The sequence below is a fragment of the Podarcis melisellensis genome (genome assembly GCF_964234715.1).
Source record: "Podarcis melisellensis genome assembly, chromosome: 9".
Classification (NCBI taxonomy): Eukaryota; Metazoa; Chordata; class Lepidosauria; order Squamata; family Lacertidae; genus Podarcis; species Podarcis melisellensis.
In genome coordinates, this window is record NC_138541.1 from 11,189,540 (window position 1) to 11,208,091 (window position 18,552).

Genomic DNA, 18,552 nt, shown 5'->3' on the forward strand with positions numbered 1-18,552 from the left:
AAAGTGCCATTAGTTCCTTGAATTTCCAGAGCTGCCAAATGGAAAACTGAAGGCTGCTGCTAAAGCTCTGGCAAATAACTGAGGGTGTACAGTACAATCGTAGTTTATCAAAATCAAAGTTTTTTCGTTTTGTTTTTTTAAAGTTTGAGGGACATATGGAACACCAGCTTTTAACTATTTTCAGAAAAAGTAAATGAGAACTATTAGGTATTCCTAAAGGCAAACCTGGGGACGCGGGTGGCGCTGTGGGTAAAACCTCAGCGCCTAGGACTTGCCGATCGCACGGTCGGCGGTTCGAATCCCCGTGGCAGGGTGCGCTCCCGTCGTTCGGTCCCAACGCCTGCCAACCTAGCAGTTCGAAAGCACCCCCGGGTGCAAGTAGATAAATAGGGACCACTTACCAGCGGGAAGGTAAACGGTGTTCTGTGTGCTGCGCTAGCTCGCCAGATGCAGCTTGTCACGCTGGCCACGTGACCCGGAAGTGTCTGCAGACAGCGCTGGCTCCTGGCCTATAGAGTGAGATAAGCGCACAACCCTAGAGTCTGGCAAGACTGGCCCGTACGGGCAGGGGTACCTTTACCTTTAAAAGCAAACCTGCATTTATTTATTTTTTCAGGGGAAACTGACATATTCCTGGATGGAACTAAGATCCAACTGTCAATTTTTAATTTCTGGCTTGATGCCAGAAAGCAGACTGCTTTTTAGAGCAGGTGCACACTCTAAAGAGTAAAGTCCATACTCTTTGCATCAGTAGGTAGTACAAATTATCTATTTGTATGATTTTGAAGAAATGCAGGGAAATATGCTGCCATGCAGAATTCAATACACTGGACACTCGGGTTGCAAACGTGATCCGTGCAGGATGCACGTTCGCAACCCACAGCGTGTCTGCACATATGCGGGTTGCGATTCGGCATGTCTGCGCATGTGCGATTTAGCGCTTCTGAGCATGCGCAACCGCCAAAACTTGGAAGTAACCCTTCTGGTACTTCCGGGTTTTGGCAGTCCATAACCTGAAAAAACGCAACCTGAAGTGTCTGTAACCAAAGTATGGCTATACTAGATAAATGTTAAATATGTATTCTGTAGTTGACCTCCTTTGTAATGTTTTATTTTGAAATCTTTTAATGTTATGCTGCTTTGACTGTACAGTGGACCCTCTGGATACGAACTTAATTTGTTCCAGGGGTCCTTACGGACCAAGAAAAGTCCGCAACATGAGGTGCCACTTCTGCGCACATGCGCAGCGTGATAGAGCGCTTCTGCACGTGTGTGCAGGGTGAAACCCAGAAGTATACACTTCCGGGTTTGCAGCTTTCGCAAGCTGAAAGTTACGCTACCCACAGGTAATGTCTCCCAAGGGCTCACTGTATACTCTATACAGTGGACGCTCGGGTTGTGAACATGATCCATACGGGATACACATTTGCAACCCGCATCTATGCACACATGGGTTGCAATTCTGTGCACGCACGACCGCCAAAACCCAGAAGTAACCCATTCCAATATTTCCAGGTTTCAGCAGCCTGTAACTGGAAAAAACGCAACCTGGAGCTTCTGTAACCCAAGGTATGTCTGTATTTGACTTACTTTAGATTATTTTATGTATTATTAATTTAATATGCTGTAAATCGCTTTGACATTTTTTCTTAAAAATATAAAGCGAACAGAAATAAATCTAAATAAAATAAGAAAATCAGCTACACCAGCGGAGCAGAAACTCCATTACAGTACAGCCCTTGCACCCCAACCCCCTCCCCCCACTTTAGCCTAACGGTCCTTTTGCAACGGCTCCATCCAACGATTTCGAACGTTCGCCTCGCAAGTGAAAAAAAAAAAAATCCCGGCGGCGGCAGCAGCAGCAGCAGCAGCACGTGAGCGCCCGCGCCCTCCGAAACAGAGATGGGCGGCGCCAGCCAAACCAAAGCGGTTCCCCCACCCCACCCCTCCCAAGCACGTGCTACCCAGGCGTGGCAACCTCACTTCCGGCAGCACAGAGAGGCGTTGCGAGGAGGGCGGGGACTTGTTAAGAGGAAGGGAAAAAAAAGAGTAACGAGCAAAGCCACGCGCGTGCGCAGACCTCCTTTTTTGGGGGGGCGAGGCTAGCCTTTCCCTCCCTTCCCTCAGGGCAATGATTCTTTCTCCTGCCCCCCCCCACCCAACAACAACAACAACTCCTCTGGCTTGCGCGAAGGGGTTAAAAAAAAAAAAGCAAGCAGGGAGACGTTGGAAGTATTTGACAGCAGCGCGAGAGGGCGAAGGGGGTGGGCATGAAATCCAGTTCGGGTTTTCCCTCTCGTCCTTCCCCTCAGCCGCGCGCGGAACGTTAAAGGGTGGCGTGCGCGCGCGCGCCTGCAGCCTCGTTCTAGAGCGGGAGGGGGAGGGGTCTCTTCGTCCCTCACAGCGTCTCTCTCTCTTTTTTTTTCCTGTGAGGGAAGGAGCGCGAGAGCGCGCGCGTGTGAGAGAGAGGAGAGGAGAGATACGGCGCTGCAGGCGGGGGTGGCCGAGACTCGGCTCGCCTCATACACATAACACGCCGCTTTCCTTCCCGGAATGTGAGGCGCGGCGGAGCCGGGGTTGTCAAGCGCAGGTTCCCACAGTAGCGGCGGCGGCAGCGGCGGCCTGGGGCTCCCCAGTGCGGAGCCGGGCGCTGACTGACTGGCGCGAGCCTCCGCGGTCCCAGCCCCTGAGGGAAGAAGGGGCGGCTCCTTGGGCGGCGGCGGCGGCGGCGGCTTCTTCTCCCCCTCGCCCCGCTCCTCCTCGGGTCTACTTCCCCGAGCTCCTCGCCCGCCATGAAGAAGTTTTCTCGCATGCCCAAGTCTGACGGCACCGGAGGCAGCACGAGTAGCGGCGGCGGCGGAGGTGGAGGCGGCGGAGGGACGTCGGCGGCCGTGTCGGGCTTTGTGGCCGGAGGCGGGCCGGCCGTGGGCAGCAGCAGGGTCTTCGCCGTGGGGCGCTTCCAGGTCACCGTGGAGGAGCTGCTGGCGGAAGGTGAGCTGGGGAAGTAGGCCGGGCAAGGACCTCCAGGCGGGGTGGGCTCTCGGAGAGGCCTCGGAGGGCGCCGGGGGCTCCGCCGCGACCCCCCCCTCGGTATCGGCCCCCCTCGGTATCGGGTGCAAGGAGTCCTTGGGGTGGGGTCTCGGCCGTTGCCATGACTCGCAAGACCAGCTGCGTTCAACGCCAGCTGTTGGTGGGTGTGGGTGGGAATCTCCACGGAGTTGCCGAACCCGCAAGTTGCGATAAGTGCTGCAGACGTGTTCTTCCTCCCCCCGCCCCCCTCTCTCTTCCCCTCCCTTGTGTTTTTCTGATGTAAGAACCCCGCATGCTACTCTGGGGGAAGAGGTGCTACTACGGCCAGATGCGGATGCCAACAGCGCTTGGCCACACCTGCACACCTGGTAGCGTTGGCCTTAGCTGCCCCCTTGAGCACGATCGGCTGCAAAGCCAGGAGGGCGCATGCATTGCTCTCCAAAGCGCACCTTTTGACACGCCCAGGACCGGTGCCCTCATCCCGGAGGTGTCGTGTGAAGTGGGGAGCAAGTGCGACAACAGTGTATATGATAAGGCTCTGTGCCGAAGCAGCTGCCTGTGGTGTAGTTTTCTCCAGCTGCGGGCACTCTTCTTATCTTTGGGGAATAGGGAGGGGATCTAAGGCCCCCCAAACTGAGTTAGACCCCACCCACCTTTTTGTTTGGGTCTATGAAAGACACCACAACGTCCATTCTAATTGTGTCCCCCCCCCCCCCGTGGGTCATTATTGCCTGTGCTGATGTCCTTTAACAGTGGAGTTGTGTTTTCTTGATGGTCAGGGTCAGACTCCAGCTGCATGCACATACATAAGAAAGTACTGTAAATCCTATGGAACACAGTTTTGGTAACCATCATTTAGATAAGGATGTGTTTTTTTCAGGGAGGGTGGAATCCTGTGGCAGGTGAAAAGCACTGTGAGGAATACACAGGAGTGTGTTGCCTTGGAGGACCCAGCCACCCTAGGTTTTATAGAAGGAGAGGGTCTGTGTGTGTGTGTGTGCACTTTTGCCCTAGAATGTGAGGCAGAATTTCTTGCCATATTGTGGCGTTTACTCGTAAGAATTCACAGTTTAGTTACAGCTGTAAATAAAATAATGAAACTGAAAGGATTATCCTGAAAAACTGCTTACAGGAGTATCCCTTTAATAAAAATCAGGGAGGTAGCCCTGAATTTGTGTGTCCCTGTAATACACACAAAACACAACACTTGTGTTGTTTATGGTGCATGTAGTAGTTTAAAAATGTCCATATCTTTTGACAAAAGAGTTGCTGCTGCTGCATTTGAGACATGTTAATCAAGTAATGAATGTACTACTTCTTTCTTGAGGGAAAAATTATTATTTTTTTAGGTTTGCAGGCAGTGCCATTCATCTTGGGGCATGGCTAACCCAAACATAAACATGTTTCTTTTGGGGGGTTATTGTAGATACATCTGTCATTTGTGGGGATGATAGGATGCAGTAAAGTCCTATATTGTGTTGGGATATATTCCTGCTCTTTACCCCTAGAAAATGGACTATTTTATTGATGTTGAAAAAGAACTTTAGGATTGTGCTATTAGCACTCACTTGCCAGTCTATGCAAGCTTTAAAGCTTATGAGTTTCTTTTTCTAGAGATGTAGGAAATGCTGTTTATAAGCAATGATTGTAATAGAACTTGTAGTCCTCTTTCCCCATGGCTGGGGTATAGGTAAATTACAGGTGGCTTCCTTAAAAAAAATTTTTTGTGTGTGTCTTATGTGTAAACTTATCTGTAAAATAAACTGTATTATAAAGTATCATCCTGAAAAACAGATTATTTGAAGTTACTTCCCTTAGATGGTAAAGATCCTGTTAAATTCTCCTATCATTTTAGGTGCCTAAATGGTGCATTAAATATTTAATATTTGTTAGTCTTATAGTCCTTACTGTGGGACAAAGGTACCATAATCCATGCCCATTTAAGAGCAGCTAGATGGCACCTTCATTGGCACAGGTGAAACCTTGTCTCAAGTCTAACTTTCATCCTGAAATCTTAATTGGTACCCACTTAATTGGGGAAGGTGCATTTCCTCCAATATATTTTCTCTGGTCATTTAAATGCTTTCCTGTGTGAGGTATAAATGCCATACACCAGGAGTTAGTATAGATGTATTGTGGTTTTATTTAAGATATGCTGGGGAAAGTGTTCAAAGTAATAAACAAAGAAACACCTGAGCATTCTTCAGTTCAAAAACATTTTGCAAATGATCCATTTGCACCATGGATAGAACCCATGCATGTTAGAACCTGATAGATTTAATAGAGCTCTGTTTCTCCCCATACCTATGTGCGTACTGGCAGTGCATGGGATGTTATGAATGGGAAGCCTGTTCATGGTTCCTTTATATCCATCCAGCTCTTCCTTTTTGCCTGTGGATTGAAGTCTGAGGTGCTCTTTACTTATATGCTAGTATTCAGTTAAGTAGCTGGTTTATAATGAAGTTTGCAATTAGGTCTCCCCCATTCTCCAGCTTTTGTTAATAATTTGTAGTATCCAGAATCTCTGAAGTAGCCAAATAGCTCAAGTGTTGATTTTTTTGTTTACATATTTTAAATGAAATAGAATTGAGAAGTCTTCAAGTGTTACCTGTTACCTGCAAATACTTGTGTGTTAGCCCTATTCTGTGGTTGTGTTTGAAAGAAAGTCTCAAATTGCATAATATAAGAGAGTAATTTATTTAGTTGATTTAGAAAATAAATATTAGCAAAGCTGATAGTAGCAATTTGCCTTTCTGATATGCTGCAGATAGTTAAATTTGATAAAGTTACCACAGGCACGAACTAGCCAATGTTAAGCATATGTCTCATTGACTTCAGTGAGCCAGAGTTAAACTTCTTGTATTTAAATAAATTGAACTTGAACGTGCTTAACTTTATTGGATAGATACCCTATTCTAATTACAGATTATCTTCAGCTTATTTTTCCAAAATTGTGTTGGAAACAGAAGTTTGCCAGAGTTGTGAATAATGGGTATTTCCCAACAGGCATGAATTTGATGCACAGTATTTCTGAGTAGTTTTCTGTCTTGCATGGTTGACAGTATTTGAATAATCATTGCAAAACAAACTGCATATGGTCAAATAAAAAATACTGGTTTGTTGTGTATTGCTGGGGTGCGAAATCTCTAACCTAAGGGCTAAATTTGGCCCACAAGGCCTCCCCTGTCGGCCGGCAAGGCTGTTTCAGGCAACCCATACCCATCTGTCCTATACCTGATGCCATAATGACATGAGGCTGGGCTGAAAAGGCTTTATAAGCACTGCTTGTTGGTTGTGTTTGTAAAGCCCCTTGTGCAGCACTTCTGAAGTATCAGACAATCAGCTGATTGTCAGGTACTGTGCAAATAACTTTGCAAGCCATGTGCTTGGAAACCACTTAGCACAGACCTTGCAAAGCCCTTCGTGCAACACTTTCCAAATGCCCGACAACCAGCCGATTGGGGAAACGCTGCACAAGTCACTTTGCAAGCCTGTGTTCAACACTTCCCAAAAACCTAGTGCAGGGCTTGCAAAGCTTATTTATCCTTGTGGGCAGCACTTCTCAAAAGTCTGACAATCATCTGATAGTCAGGTGTTTGGGAAATGCTGTGGACAGGACTGAGCAAGCCTCATTGACCTATCTCTCCCATCCTCATGGGCCAACTTTGACAGGTGTCAGTCACCTGACATAATTATGATGTCTGATGATTGTGCACAAGAAAGGAATTTAAGCTGTAAGCAGTTAAAGGTACAGAATACATAGAAAAATAGTATATAATGTTGTGCAAGGACTTGAACAAAAGAGGGCCCCCTCTGGATTTCAATTCCTTTTTCTTAGGCAGTGTTCTTGTACGCACAGGAAAACACCTTTGGATTCAGTTGTGGGTGAAGATTTGAGTAGCTGAATTAAGTGGTGTAGTCTCTTTTGTGAGAGGAGGGAAAGTAGCGAGTTTTGATGGAATTCAAATTCTCCCACAGGTCCCAGGATAGGAATACTTTGGTTGGGCAGCTCAGAAACTTGAAAGAGCTCCCAGGAGGAAGGGAAGCCATGAGGCCCAGTATAAATGGATTTTTTAGTTGTGGCTTCGACATTCACGGCAGCCATTGTGACCTAGCCAAACCAAAGGCAGTAATGATGGCCAAGAAGTAAGGGTGGTCAAAATGGTCTCAGCAGTGGGGCAGGGAGAGAATCAAGTACTGTACAGGGCCAAGCATAGAAATTATTGACTGTTACGCAGCCTTATTGTGGTTCCACCTGAATGCAGCTAGTCATCAGACAATCTGAAAACCTCTGCTCTAGTATCTTTTAATGCTTAAATATTCAGCTCTCTGAAGTTCAGATATGTTTGATGCCCTCAGCACTAGTATAGGGTACTAAAACCTTGAAATGTGGAAGATGCATTCTATTGGGGGGGCAGAGGAATGGACTTTTAAACTTTTCCTCTCTAGTTTCCTCCTGCCCACCTCTAGATGCCAGATAGGTGTTTAGGGGTGGGAAGGGTTTTTTAAAGTGGGAAAACACTGGATTGGAGGAAGCAAGGAGAGGAATAGAAAAACTGGGTGAAGTGGTTTTGTATGTGAGAGAGGGAGAGAAAGAGAGAAAGAAAAAAAAATGCTTGGATGGGAGAGGAGAGGGATTGTTATCTTGAGGAGAAATGTGTGTACAGAGAAAGAGCTAACACCTCAATCCATATTATCCCTCTCACAATTGTTTTGATTTAAAGAAATATTACAGGAGAAAGTATGACAGAATTAGCAAACAAAGTTTATTAAGGGAAATAGAAAACAGAATGAGTGCATAACTGACATTGTATTTATGATTCCAAAATAGTTTCTGTGTTCGTGTCATAATAAACATTGGCTTATTGAGATAGTAACAAGCTGTATATAGTGCAGTAAGGGAAAGTTTTCAGAAGTTCTTGCTGTCTCTCCTAAAGGCCTCCCCTCAAGGTCTGAACAGTGCTGTCTGACTCTTGTTCCAGATTGACTGGAACCCAAAACAGGAACAATTCTGTTTAAGAGCTGGAGATGTATTGCAGCATTTTGTTTCAGGTTCGTTATGTGTGACAGGGGTAGGTAGATTTTGTTTGGCCTCCTCCCCATTTCCCCATGGTTAGATGGAACCCAGGCTATGATCAACAACATTAATCTAAGTATGATCAATTTGAATCTAAATATGGAGCTACATGCAGAGGTAAACTAGCTAGCTCTGCTTCCCCCCATCAGCTTGAAGATCAAGAAGGTATAGAGACTCCCCCACCCCCACCCTGATCTGTCAGAGACAGAAGCTTGTCCCTTTCCACCACCCACCCTGACTTAAGCTTAGAGCTGGATAGAGGATCAGATTTTCCTCTGACCTTGTGCTGTGTTTGAGATATCTGTTTGCCCAATAGATTACCCTAACTTAGAGAGGGATATGGGGGTTTAGGATTTGGATACAGACTTGTTCAACTTAGACTACTTTAAAATCAGCTAGGAAGTTTCTTATTCACCATAGTTCATTGCTTTGCCCAAACTGGGAAACTGTAGTTACCAGCTTCGGAGCAAGCCAGAAGTATTAAACCATGGTTTGAAGTTGGTCCTAATAGTCTTGGCTTGTTCCTGATTTGATAGCCATACTTTTCTAGTTTGGACAAAGGAAGGAAATGTCACGGCTTACAAATCTCAAGGCTTAATTACAGCTTGAACAAAAGGGCTGTGTATATCTTAATACAAGATATGATAATCTGAACCAGCACAGTGTGTTCTGAGATTTTGGCATAGCTGAATGTAATGGTATGGTAACCAGGCCAATACAGAGACACTTAAAGGAAGGCATTCCATGTTGCTTCCAGCAGGTTAGGAGCTGCTTGGAGGTGGTTGTGCCTTAACATATAAATAAAAGGCTCCTAATGTGGTAAGAGTTTGCAACATTCTATACATCTCCTTTCATGCTGGCTACAAAACTAGTGTTACTCTTAAATTCTATTTAAATTAGAAGTTCTCTGTATTTATACAATCTGAATACAGGCAGTTTAAAAATACTGTAAGGTTTTCACTTAAGTATCTTTTCTAGTGAGGTGGGCTGGGAAGCTTTCAATAATGGAAATATTCTGTTGTTATATTTTTGTACAGAGTTCTCATTTTCTATGAAAGCATTGTTCCAGAAAACGAATAAGCAACAGAAATAGACACATTATCGGATTTTGCTGTTTCAAAGTTACTAACCATTGTAAATCATGTACAGTATGGGAGTGTGTGTGTGTATATATATATGTATATGTATATATATATATATGTATATGTATGTATATATATAGAGAGAGTGTGTGTTTATGTGTGTGTGTATAAGGTCTCTATTTGTAAATGTGTAAGCGAATTAAAACCAAAAGTATGCATAATCCAAGTGTGCTGAATCAGTTTCAGGCTCCTATTCTCTTTCAGTGTGTTTTTGAGTACCCTTTAATTGCCATACGTTGCATATTGAAAGCAAAATCTTCGAAAGCTTGTGGGAAGGATTTTTGAGAGAATGGCCATATTTTTTCATGCCACACTAAACAGGAGCATGCCGCCGGCTTACGTGCTCCCCTTTCAGCTCATCTTTCCTATGCAGGTGAGAAAAGGAGTTTAGGAGCATTTGTTCCTTTAGTTTAACTGCATTTTGTCATGTCATCCAAACCAGCAAGTGTGTGTTAATGGAGACTACATCCTCCCCTCCATCCAAAGCAAAGGATTGCCCCAATGCCCAACCAGACGATTGCTATGAGGTAGGCAAAACCACCGGATGAGGTAGGCAAAACCACCCGGTGAGCAAATTCTACCTGGCTGCTTAAAGAACGGTGACCACTGTAGTCACAGCATAGTCATTGACTATCAGCTTAAACCTAGGGTGGGTGAGCAGGGAAAACCCCTGGAAAGGAACAAACAGGTAGTGCCCCAAGTACAGGCTGCTTAAATGGGCAAGGGGTGGATTGAGGGAAGCCTACCTGCTTCGTTGGCTCCACCCCCTGGCACAGCCCGAGTCCCCAGCCTGCATCCCCATTTGCCAAAGCTGGGTGCCCACTAGGATCTGTTCCTGATAGGCGGAGGGGTTTAAGCCACCTGCCAGGAAGGGCACTGCTGTTCAAGTTCCCTCATCAGGGCCCCAGTGAAGCCTCTGCCGTCCTGCAACGCTGTTGCACCAAGAGGGGTGAGCAAACTTGTCATGCAATCCAAAACAGCAAGTGTGTGTGTTAACATTAATGGGGGGACTAGTCTCAGAGAGTTTGCTTAAAGCTATACTTGCTGGAGCTGACTCATTTAAACTTGCCATTGTTAAAATAAACAACAGTGAGGTGTGCCTGCAAAAGTTTATTTGGGGGTGGGGTGGCTTGTACATTATGTTGATTGGGCCTTCTGCCCCACTTGTATTTTTACTGGGTTTGTGTGTAGTAAACCAAACCATGGCTTAATACACATGAGCAAATGTTAAAGTTCTCAGATCCTCTTCTCCAGTCCTGCTGCTGCAGTACAGCGTGGGGCTGATGCATATCCAAATCTATGATTGTGGTTTGTCTTCCTCCAGACAAATTATGAGGCAACCAAGATTTGTTCTCAGTTTACCTTGTTTGTTGTTGTTTCCACTTCTCCCATGCTTTCTAGGCATGGGTCTGAGCGGTTTTTTGTTTTCCCCATCACTTTCCGCAGGAAAACCTGCTCTTTAGCACTGAATCAGTGCGAACATCAATTGGGTTTCCTTGCTCTGATTCATGAAAGCATGGGAGAAGTGGAAAACTTCTTGAAGCAGAAGTGTGTGTGTAGGAATACAGGCTTGGATATGAAGAGTCATGTGTGTTCAATTAGTACTGCTTTTTGTCTTAGTTGTTGAGAGTCTGGAAACTTGAAAACTAATATTGCATAAATGTTAAGTTGCTCTGCAGACTACAACTTAAGTTCAGACAGTGCTCCTAAGTATTAAGGAACAACGTTGCATATCAGTGTTTGTCATGAATATGGTTTGATGTCAAAATTTGTCTGAGAGTGTATTACTGTGAATGGAATTTGGAAATTTGGGAAATGGCTTCATTCTTTGAAGATATTTGGACACATGCTTTAAGTGGAAAAAGCTTTGATATCTCAGTTTTTTCATAAACCTGAACTAGCTTTCCATGATTTATAGTAAGGAATGTATCAAGGATATTAAAGGGCCCACAGTTCTCTAGTAAATGTTTTTTGTTGTTGAAAAGTAGGTTGTTTATACTATGCAAGTTATATTCTACAGTCGTTTTAATTAGCAGGACACTCAACTCTACTTATAGTGATATAAGCTATATCTACATAGTGATATAAGCACTTTCTTGATTAGACTGATAGCAGTCAAATAACGTGTAGCCTTTTTTGTTTACCTGTGAGCTACAATAAATTATCATTTTTCAGATCATCACGATTGATTGAATTGTGATGGCATTAAAACTGTATATGTTAGGTTATATTGCCACCTAATGGCATAAGAGTAATTGCCTGCATTTTCCCCTCAATATTTTCCATGTTGCATGCTGTGGAACTTTGCAATTTCCCAATGAGAAGGTGAAAACTGGTGGACAAACTTTCCTGAAAAACAGTTTGCCCACCATTACTGCTCTTGCCCTACAGTGCACAGCAGCAGGTGTGTGGTTCATGCAGGGCAAGGAGGAACTATGTGTGCCCATGAAATGTCCTTGGCACTGAACAGGGTCTCTTTGGCAATTTAAATCTAAAAATGATTGTAAGAAGTAGGAAGCTTGAACTAATGTTGCAGTTGAAGAAGTGCAGCGTGTCTTAAGTTTTTACCTGATTTGCTTTCAAAAACAATATCTTAGAGAATTTCAAGCACGTTCAAGATCATCTTTCTTGGATGCTTTGGCTTATATCCAGTACTGTGGATCTGTTTGTGCAACAGAACTTCCTGTTCTCTCCTGTGCCCTCCAGTCCCCTGTTCATCCTTAAAAACATTTCTGTAGGGTTGGGGTAGCCTGCCGAGGAGACTGTGGGAGTGTATGGGGGGAGATAAAAGGAAACCGAAAATCCATTGGGTGAATGGGACTCTGCTAGTGCAGCATTGGATCCAATCTTTCCTTGCTAACATGTCCTTGATTATCTGATTATGCCTAGTAAAGTTTCTTTTCTCACTTTGCTTTATCTGTACAGTGGAACCTTGGGTTACGTACTGTCCTTCTTATGAATGCTTCAGGTAATGAGCTCCACTAACCCAGAAGTAGATGCTCCTGGTTGCGAACTTTGCCCCGGGATGCGAGCAGAAGTTGTGCGCATGGCGGCAGCGGGAGGCTCCATTAGCGAAAGTACACCTCATGTTAAGAACGGTTTCAGATTAAGAACGCACCTCCGGAACTAATTAAGTTTGTAATCGGGGGTACCACTGTATCAGATTCCAGAAGTGGCAATGGCAGCATAATTTGATCTTGGTTTGTAGGGCAAAAGCAGACCATAATTTGACAGTTTAGATGAAATGACAAATTGGTTTTCTGCAAAGCAGGGAGGGGTGGGAATTGTTGCATGCAAAGGAGGAGGGAACATGCAAGCAAGCCTGAGGATCTTTGGGGTTCATTCATATAGGGCCAACCACAGCTTAAATCTTGTTTCATGTGAAGTTACTGGATCTCTTGAGGTACATGGTCTCTGTAATTGTTGTGTATTAAGCTGTACAAACGCTGTTGAGAGTAGGGAAATTGACCAATTTGGGACAGTTAGGTGTATTTGCATGGTCAAATTTGCTTCCACACTAAAAGCTGACTGAAGTTAAACCATAGGGCATAATGCAGTGAAGAGTCTTGCTGTCTATAAATAGCAGAGACATGACCAGTTTCAGAAGATAGGTATAATATGCTTTTTGCCTTTTGAGGCTTACTCTTCTGGCAATAGGACGGAAGGCCATGGGGGTAAGTTGGTACAGGGTAGATACTTATGTTATGAGTTGTCAAATATAGCCCCAAAGTTATTTGGACAGTAATTCCAGAACCATGCCTGTGACATGAACTGAGCAGTGATAGTATGCATATCTAGTCTTTTAAAGTATGTGTCTTTATGCGCAGCTGAACATCTTGTAAACAGATAAAAGCAAGTCATAAACACTATTATGTAGAATGGTGCTTTTTTCATACTGAAGTTGGTGGGACATAAAAATACTTGAATGGTTTAAATATTATAGTCCAAAGAGATAAAAAGTAGTGCCTTGATAGATGCTAAAGATTTAAAATTTGTGGTTTGTATTCAAATCCACCTGCTGGAATGCATTTGATATTTGCAGTGTTTGGATGTGAGGGTACAATGGCAGCTTGGATTTTCAATGTGTTTTTCCAGATAGTGTTAAGCTCAGCTGAATCCATATTAAATGTTTCCAGAACCATTGTAACAACATTTTTCTTCTTTTGTGTCCTGTTCAATCTTTGGAGCCATCATAGAAATCCAGCATTTCACAGCATTCATGCAACTCTGCTCCTGTTTTATTTGGACATTGGTGTAATTAAAAATGTCAACAAATATTGATTTGGCTTGCAAGTCAGCTGTGACTTCTAGGTCCTCTGCCTCTTCTAGGTCCTCTCCATGTGCACAGAGGAGGGATGAGGTCTTGTGTTGTTTAGTAGCAGGAGGCTGGCTGGCTGTAGGCATGGTAGAGGTTTTCTTTGAGGACCCACTACCAATCTTCAGTTCATGTGTGTGTGTGTGTGTGTGTGTGTGTGTGTACAATAAAAGTCTCTTGTCCTTTATCTTGTCATTCATTTCAGATTCTCATTTATAAGTCAAAATAATATTTTAAAAATCATTTGTTTATACTTAAGCATCTTAATATGTTTATAGACCTAGTAAACTTTAGTCTCTGTTCTTTCAGGTGGCTTTTCCACAGTGCTACTTGTGCATACACATGGTGGAGTCCGATGTGCATTGAAACGAATGTATGTTAATAATGTGCCTGACCTCAATATCTGCAAAAGAGAAATAACAATAATGGTAAGTAAAATAATACCTTATTGTCAACATATTTTTTCAGTATATATTATTGATTTTCAAGAGAAAACAACAACAGCATAAAAACATGTAAGTTCCACCCACTTGCAGAAGAACAAGGAGTTGAAGGGCTTTTGAAGATGTCCAAAGTGAAATAAATTGGACTCCAAATGGCAGAGAACAGAAGCCACTTTAGACAGTGTTCTGTGGTCTTGGGAAGGCAGACAAAAGATGAAGACCCTGTATATATGTCCCATCACATATTCCATGAGTGAGCCTCAGGCAGCAAAAAAGTCAGAAGGTTTTTGCCTTTCCTTTGGCCAATTCTATATTGAAAGACGTTTTTTCTGCATGCACAATACTGGCAACTCATTTTTTATACCAAGCATGCATTAATATAAAAAAGTTTGAATATGTTGGCTTCATTTGTATTACTTTCCAACAGACACAGGAACCTCTGTGGGCAAAAGCTTCAGAACCCCTGGCTGTGCTGGAAGAGAAGAGAGGGGGAATGTGTGAGCCTGGGAAAGGCTAGGCTTATTCATTTATTTCTAAATCATAGTTGAATGTGGTCTGAACATAGTGTAAAAATTAATAGAGGTTATCATAACATTCATGGGGAATACACAATACAGATTACTCTTCGTAGTCATTTCACTAGGATAGTGTGAATGTAACAGAGGCCAAGTTTGACCATCATGCTAAAGCATAATTAAAATTAAATTGTGGTTGAATGTGGTTCAAAAGGTGTCACTGCACTCTTTCCCCCACTCCTTCCTTTGGTGCGCTGGGAAGGAAATGAACCAGAGGCTGACTTCATCGTACCTACAAACCAGTACTCATTATTGTTTTCTCTCTTTGGCGTCTGCCCATTGTTTGCTTGTAGAGAAAAAAACTACAGGGGTAATGCAAAGCCAGTCTGTGGTCTGTTTTCTCCCCTGTGCGATGAAGGAAGCAGTGGTGGAGTGCAATGAGACCTTTTGACCAGCACAATTCTCATTCATGTAAAATCGTAATTTAACTTTAACTATGGTCTAATGTGACTTCTGAACCAAGCCATAAATTCTATATTTTCCCACCTCTTCAAATGTGTAATGCACCCTTTTAAACCTAACCTGCAGTGTGGGATGCGTAACCCTCTTGTTCTGTTTTCTCACAACCTTTTCCTTCCCCTCTTTCTCAGGGCACACTTACAATCCAGACATACTGGTTTAACAGTCATTTTGTCTTCCTTGAGAACCTTGGGAATTGCAGTTTTGGTGGTGAGACAGAGATGTTGAACAGAACTTCATCACCCATATCAAATAACAGGCAGAGGAATCTTAAACTGCACATGCAAGGGTCCTTATTGTGGACAGTTCTTCCCACTGCAGCACATTGTCCCACATTGTCCAGTAGCTCCCTTTGACCCTTGGGAGAGGGTTCTGGTGGTGGTGGGAAACGGGTCTTTATGGCGGAGGAACAAAAGAAAGCAGTTGTATAAGCTGCCTTCTGCTTGCACAACATTGGATACGATCTTAAGCTATTTACTTAGTCTTTATAAATTGATTTGTCAAACAGTTTAGTCAAGATAATCACAAGAAGCAAATGTGCTGATAGACCTATAAAGCCATACATGTTTCAAGTCCAAGCTATCTGAGAGAACATGTTCCCTCATACAAAACCACTTGTGTTTTGAGAACTTTGGGAGAGGCCTTCTCTCAGTCTTGCCACCCTCACAAGCATACAGGGCCCTCTCAGTGGCTGCTCCAGGACTTTGGAACTTACTACCTAGATAAGTTAGACTGGTCCCCTCCTTGTTCTTCTGCCGGCAGGTGAAAACTATTTTGTTTCAATAGGCTTGGGGGTAGCTGCTTTTAATGAAAGGGATGGTGCCAAGCTGCCTTTATTGTAATTATCAGTAGTTTTAATAAATTTTAAAATATATATAGTGTCCCCCCTGCTTTTAGTGATTCTTATGTTAATCTGTAAACTGCCTTGAGTCCTGTGAGGGGGGAAAAGAAGGGATATAAATAAATATATAATATTAATAGTAATATTTTAGATAGCTTTGACTATGGCATTTTAGGTTAATTGTGGTAATGCATGTATACTATTTTTTTCCAACCCTTAAAAAAAGTTTATTTCTTTATTCCTAAACTATTCTTTCTTTTTCAGAAAGAACTGTCTGGGCACAAGAACATTGTAGGGTATTTGGATTGTGCTGTTAATTCTGTTAGTGATAATGTTTGGGAAGTGCTCATCTTAATGGAATATTGTCGTGGTAAGCCTCTGTCACTTTAAATATAAAAAATTGTCTAACACACAATAGTTACTTTCATATGATAGTCCTTGCTATATTAAAAGTGCAATCTTACTTTTTTATTCTGTGAACTGCCCTGAAATCTTTTGATGAAAGGTGTTATATAAATTTAATAAATAAATAAATAAAATGTCTGTTCAGAAGTAAGTCCAACTGAATTCAGTGGCGATTATACCCAGGCAAATGAGAGAATATGGTACTTCAACTTTTTAAAAACAGCGCTCATAGTTGGTCAGAGATTTAAAATGTTTGTGTTTTGAATAAGTAGTGTTTTCACTGTGCTAACATCCCCTTTAATGTATTATTGTAATATCTGCCTTCTTTTTGTAGCTGGGCAGGTAGTGAATCAGATGAACCAGAGATTGCAGACAGGCTTTACTGAGCCAGAAGTGCTAAGGATATTTTGTGATGCCTGTGAAGCTGTTGCTAGGCTGCATCAATGCAAAACTCCCATTGTTCATAGAGATTTGAAGGTGAGAGGGACTGAGAGGAATTCTTCTGTTTTTTAAATAAAATCTCTGTATTTGACTCCTGTTTTATTGCATGTAACAACACTAAGTTTGAATTAGATTTAGATACGTCTGTCCCTTTTCTTTTTAAAGCTATTCACCAATTTTGAAAATCCTTGAAATAGATGTTTATGCGGTGATACAGTAGGGATTTCTTGTTTTGAACAAGAGTCTCCAAAAGTTTAAGAACAACTTCATTGTTTTTGTACATTGTTTTTGAGTAACTTGAATGAAATAAGATATACTTTGGTATTACTGTAATAGCAAATTGATGTGCATTGCTTAGGAGATCATGTGCAACATCCTTAGATTTCCTTTTCTTTGGATTAGGAATGGGGATAGGGGTTGAAATTTTGGACAACCTGGGAAGAGCTCTTCACTCAAATATTTGAAGATCGCAAAGATCCATGATGTCCCACTTGTCCAAATCCAGCTGTCTGAATCCTTTAAAGTTGAAAGAGGCAGTGCAGAGAGCCTTTTCGTGCTACTCAGCTAGGAAATGGCAACTTTGTGGGAGCTGTATATCTGTACTTTTCATTCTGGCTTTAAAGGGCTAATGATCTTCAAGGCCAGGAGAAAGAGCTCTTCTGCTAGCCTTTTAAGGCCTGAGAATAGACTGCCCACATTTTTGCAAGGGATGTGTGGGTATGGAAAAATAGCAGGAGGATGAGTGGATTATTACTTTTGGATCAGGTATGAGAAACCTGTAGCTTCCAGGTAAAGTTGGATTCCATCTCTGTCCCGCTCGGTATGTTCAATGTTCAGGGACAGTGGGAGTTGTTCAGCAACTTTTGGAGGACCATAAGTTATCTATCCCTGGTTTAGAGGGTATCAAACTTTGCTACACCATAGGAATAACTACCCATAATGTGTTTGTAATTAAAGGTTAGCCATTGTTAAATAATGGCATCAATCTGAACAAAACATGGCAGTGTAACATGCTGTGCTTAGCTTCTTCATTTGGTTAACACGCTTTAACAATTGGATCTAAAGCTTACATGCATTTGGCAATACTTTTTTTTCCTTTAGAGCAATCCTGGGTCCCAAGATGTTGGACTACAACTCCCATCATTCCTAACTAATGGCCCTTCTCACTAGGGAAGATGGGACTTGTAGTCCAACAACATATTGGGATCCAAAGTTGAGTAAGGCTGCTTTAGGGTATTTAAGCTTGATCCTTCAGTATTGGTGCTGAAGTATGAACACTTTAAAGTGCTGCTGACCCTGCCAGATTAAGACATTAAATGAAAGGTGACTGCTTGAAAATTAGGAGTGCCTTCTATTTTATATGTGTGTGCTTTTTTCTTTCTAAGGTTGAGAACCTTTTGTTGAATGACAGTGGAAACTATGTCCTCTGTGACTTTGGCAGTGCCACTAATAAATTCCTTAATTCTCAGAAAGATGGAGTTAATGTAGTTGAAGAAGAAATTAAAAAGTAAGTTCAATTTCTTAGGGCAGCTTTTTAAACATCAGTACTCTGACAATCCTAGAATTATCTGTCTAATAACAATAGAAACACATGCATGGCAACTTCAAAGTGTCGTTCTACATATGCATAGGTATTTTAGAAGGTAAACATCATAATATGGTGAAAGATCCAGTTTACCACATGGATATATATCTATATCTGGATATGAGCTTGTATCAGTGTCTTTTAAAGCAGGATAAATACATTAATCTTTCTCTTGAGTGCTAGATGCATGATTTTCTGTTCCCTTCTCCCTTGTGTGTACTGTTATGGTAATCCTTTTC

At 42.6% G+C, this 18,552-nt stretch overlaps 1 protein-coding gene across 3 annotated transcripts in view; it reads left to right on the forward strand.

Moving 5' to 3' along the window:
- The first annotated feature begins 2,083 nt into the window (after nt 1–2,083).
- BMP2K (BMP2 inducible kinase) overlaps nt 2,084–18,552 on the forward strand; it is a 44,696-nt gene continuing 28,227 nt past the window's right edge. For 2 of the 3 annotated variants that reach the window (XM_081924831.1, XM_081924833.1), the window contains exons 1-5: nt 2,084–2,991; nt 13,874–13,992; nt 16,147–16,252; nt 16,622–16,764; nt 18,114–18,235. In XM_081924831.1, the coding sequence (XP_081780957.1) occupies nt 2,793–2,991; nt 13,874–13,992; nt 16,147–16,252; nt 16,622–16,764; nt 18,114–18,235 (689 nt within the window). In that variant the 5' untranslated portion in view covers nt 2,084–2,792. The remainder of the gene's footprint in view (nt 2,992–13,873; nt 13,993–16,146; nt 16,253–16,621; nt 16,765–18,113; nt 18,236–18,552) is intronic. The other variant, XM_081924832.1, reaches the window with a different exon arrangement.